This window comes from Bactrocera latifrons, unplaced genomic scaffold (assembly GCF_001853355.1).
Source record: "Bactrocera latifrons isolate USDA-ARS-PBARC rearing strain unplaced genomic scaffold, ASM185335v1 scaffold_59, whole genome shotgun sequence".
Classification (NCBI taxonomy): Eukaryota; Metazoa; Arthropoda; class Insecta; order Diptera; family Tephritidae; genus Bactrocera; species Bactrocera latifrons.
Window position 1 is genome coordinate 1031723 of NW_017537256.1, and position 4474 is coordinate 1036196.

Genomic DNA, 4474 nt, shown 5'->3' on the forward strand with positions numbered 1-4474 from the left:
AAAACGTACTTATCTATTGCCTATAACAACATAATTATATTATATGTATGTGTACTCGATTACACCATTTACGTACCTTTAAAACAATAGATATTTGTTGRTTGACCTTTGCTGGTAGCAAGTACTGATCTAGGAATACTGCACGAAATTGTATRGTATCTCCGAATTTGTAGAGTGCCTTATCAGTTTGCAAATATACCATTGGTAGATTTTCTACGTGTTYCAGGTTCGTGGAATTTTCAAAAATAATTCCCGACAGTCCTTGCGCCTTCAATACATATGTGCCATTTTTAATATCACCGAGTTCAAAGGTTACACTTTGTCCAGAATTAGGCGGCACCAMGATTTCGGTATTTTTGCTAAATTGTGACCCCTTCAGAGTGAGAGCGATTCTCGCATTATCCTGTACCTCATAAACACTCACATATATACTGTATTTAGAGTTGGGTCTTATGATGCCCGGTGACGTTATAGTATAATATCCTTCTGCCTGTACCTCGACAATTACCGCAATCACTAAGCCCAAAATGGGCAGCACTCCAGAAATATTCACCATACCGAGCACAAAGTCGTAAAACACTGAAGCTACGTTTCTCGTATTACTGATATTTATTTGAAAATTCTAATACAATTCGCATAAATGTGTACATGTATGTATGTTACGTGATGACCCTATAGGAAATTTTTGCTTATATTTACAATATTCAACTGTGTTCGATTCTATAAACTGATAATGATTAGAGAGATGTTGCGTGTTGCCTTAACTTCACTCAAAATTGAGTGCATATGAAGTAAAATATATTAATTAAAAAACATTTCAGTATTCACTTTTAAATGATATTTTTAATATTATATATACATATATTTGGTAGTCGAAAAAGTCTTTTCGTATTTTGTCAATAGATGTCTTTGCAGACATACATCTCTAGTGCTACCAATCATATGTATATTGTATAAATGAAATTTATGAAAGTTTGTAAACTACTTTAGTATCTATCTTTAGGAGTTGAAGATTTTTCGACGGAGAACGGGGAAATATTCAAACATACTCTTTATTTTATAAAGACTATATTCATGTTGGGGTTTTTATAATCTTATCAACAAAATTGCATCGTTCATTAGTATACATATGCATATGTTTCAAGCATATTAGACTGTGTTTGTATAAATCTAGGAGTAATTCTACGTCTAAATACATATTTATTAATTCACCCAGAAAGGTAAACGTTTGCCGATTGTGGTTATTTAACAAATTTGTGAAATAGAAGGAAGAATTACACGGAATAAATTGCGTGAAATTACATTGAAATAAAATATATACAGATTATTATTTGTAAATTTTTTATAATCTTGAAATATGAAAACATGTGCTGTTTGTGTTGCCAAAAACTATTCGCGATATAGAGTTGTGCACATAAAAATAATTTGCATGAGGAGACCAGTTGAAATCCGCATGTGAATAAAAATTTAAATATATTTGATGCGATTCCATGGCGTCTTCGGAAGGTTAGTATTGAAAATGAGAGCAATGTCTTTGATCGTAAATCTATAAAATGTTATAACTATGCCCAAACCAAAGCTACAAAAATTAAGTTTTGTACAGGGGATCACAGTAGAGCGTCTCTCGATAGGAATGGCATGTTTTTGGCAGCAGCTTATGGGAGTCATGTTTCTTTAAAGATTTGTGTCAAATTTTGTCAATATGTTGAGTAAAGTTTGTCATTTCATCATAACACGCTTTACTTTGGTACAACCCACGGAAATTGTCCGAGATTCTTGGCTGGCTACTGTAGGAGCGCTACGCATAAAACACTGTCATCATACTGCTTTTTTAAGGGAGTTTTTCAACGCATAATTTTAAAATTCTAAAATGATTATAATGTTCACGATACTGTGCTTTATTACTGTTCCACGAAATATTGCTGCCATTCAGGCTAGTATTGAGGCTAATCCGAATCAATTAGTTCAACGTTATTCTGCACAGTTGGCTCTCTTTCCGATGACAACATGGCGCATTTTGTGTTTGGATTTGGCTCTGCACCCATATAAGATTGGGTTGGCACAAGAACTGAAGCCGACAGTTCTTTGAAGCGATTGCTTTGGTAATTGTCATTGTTCGTCTTGTTGTTCAGGAAACGCAATTGCAACCCCAAAAATGAACCGTTTGTTTCGGATTGAGGTATTGGGTCTTATTTCTTTCGAAATGAGGAAAAAAAAATCCGTTACCATCAATAGCGACCATCATAATACAATGTTGATCGACCGAATGGTCGAAAACACTTCAGCWCTGAAAGTMTTCGAAGCAGTACTCGCCGGGTGAAGCAGAGGAAGAGGAAGCCTCCACTCCGGTGAAAAGACCAAGTGGAGAATTTCTTGGCTTCACTTAGAAACACCAATTAGCGCCAAAAACACATTTTTTTGTGATTTGTATGCGCATTTAACCCCTAAAATAATTTGAGTGCACCAGTAGCGGATCCAAAATTTTCTTTTCATATTTTTCTTTCAAAACATATTTGGAATATAAATTTTACTGCGTAAGTTATTTTGAAAATGAATTCAAATCAACGATTTTGGCTGTTAAAATCCCTTGTGAATCCACATAAAAAAAAATTGATCCACTAGTGTAGTCTGTAAATGACATTGTCGATTCGGTCAACTGCTCGTAACTCTCTAATAAATTCAAAATTCTGCCCATAGATAGTTAGTACTGAGATATTGCACTTCGACCTAGGGTCTATTGTGCCCATATCACACACGGTTTATTCTAAAAGCTGAATTAGTTTTAATACATCGCATTAATGAAATACAATTATGGCGTTACTTGGTAAAAATATTTATCAACCAAATTCTTTTCGTAGTAATCATACATGCTAATCACCGCCGGTTTTAGATTGTCCACATCAAATTCCTTTGACACTGGTATTTCTATGCAATCACTGTCATCTCGCTTTATACCTTCAAAGTACACATGAAGTTGTTGTTTTGATTTTCGAACCATTTTCTACAAATATACAATAAAACGTTTACAGATAAGAAAATGCAACAATAATACTTAGGTTCTAAGTCTCGCTTTACTTTGCTTATTTTATTTGAGTTTGAATTGTTGTACTTTTTTTATCACTTTCTTAAAAGTCATCAACAGATTTGTATAAAAGATGACCATTGCATTCGCTGGATAATTTTGTCAATTGGAAATTTAGCCGTCTAGTTAGATTTTTTGAACCCTATTTACCTTTGCTTGTTTCGGCAGCTTAATGTCACAACAGTCGACGCCAAATTCGTCACTTGTTGGCAGGTTAATTTCCAATATTGCCATATTAGACTGTTCAAGTTTCTCACCAACTAATTGCATGCAGGCTTTCAAGTTTTTTCTCGMAGTCGCGGTATCAGATATGGTAGARTTTATGTGGAAAGTATCGCTTAAGGGTTCCAAAGTATTGTATTGATATGAAATTTGGAAAGTCGCTTTGCCGCTTCCCGTTGCAGTAAACTGCAGTTCTCGGGTATTCTTAGGAAGCTGTGTGGTATGAGAATTTGCAATGAAACTGTCTTCAAAATTTAATTTAAAATTTAGTTATTATTTACCTCAACTTTCTTGTTAATATCTTTATTCTTTTCGCCAACTGTGAACGTGTGCACCAATTGCTTATGCGAGTAAACATCAATATCCAAAGTAGTGCCATGTTCCTTATATYGAGCGRCATAAATAGATAAGGCGCGCAGACCGACCTCTGTTTCGAAAGTCGATGCAAAACCGCCGTTACTATTACGTTTTGACACTATCCACTTGATAATGGGTGTAACCGGTTTTTTCAATTCCAACATTGTTATTAATATATAACCGGTTATATAAACATCAATATTCGCTGGCGTCTGCCCATGCTGCCACCATTTATGGTCACCGCTAGTCATTGCTTTCGCTTCCAATATTCCCAAAAGCTCTTCAACCATGGGATCCTTGCGCAGATGCAGCACATATAAAGACAATGCAGTGGCACGCATATCCCTATTTTGCTTCACGTTATTTCTAATATATCCTATAGCGTCATCAATAACTTTTTTATATTGATCTGAATATTGCGTATTTTCCAGCAGAGTGAGCACCACCGATGCAGTGACACTCAATTTATTGAGYGTAACAAAATCATATAAACTGCCATCTTCTCTGAAACTGCCATCGCCTTGTTGTTTGCTTGTTAGAAAAGCGAGTCCATTCTTAAGAATATTTTCATCCACATAGATATAGGACTTCGCTTCGTTAAAAATGCGTATAACATAAGCCGTAAGCCACGTATTACCTGGCGCCTTACCCCAGGTACTAAACGAATGATCAGGAACTTTGTAGGTGAGTTCTCGTTGATAGCCAATTTGCAGATAACTTTTTGCTGATTCATAAATTGCTTTATTCGTTGCACTTGTGCTCTAGAAGAGAAGAAAAGAGAAGAGGTGATGGCATAAATTTAAATGATAATTG

The 4474-nt window shown here is 35.1% G+C and overlaps 2 protein-coding genes across 2 annotated transcripts in view; both read right to left on the bottom strand.

Moving 5' to 3' along the window:
• Positions 1-34: 34 nt before the first annotated feature.
• LOC108974749 lies at positions 35-566 on the bottom strand. Its single transcript, XM_018942776.1, has one exon. It carries the CDS (start codon positions 554-556, stop codon positions 35-37), a length of 522 nt encoding a protein of 173 aa, XP_018798321.1. The 5' UTR covers positions 557-566.
• Positions 567-2694: 2128 nt separating this feature from the next.
• LOC108974750 (alpha-2-macroglobulin-like) overlaps positions 2695-4474 on the bottom strand; it is a 12062-nt gene continuing 10282 nt past the window's right edge. Inside the window, exons 9-11 of the mRNA XM_018942777.1 lie at positions 3586-4422; positions 3233-3517; positions 2695-3001 (exon numbers count right to left, since the gene is read on the bottom strand). Of these exons, the coding sequence (XP_018798322.1) occupies positions 2810-3001; positions 3233-3517; positions 3586-4422 (1314 nt within the window). The 3' untranslated portion in view covers positions 2695-2809. The remainder of the gene's footprint in view (positions 3002-3232; positions 3518-3585; positions 4423-4474) is intronic.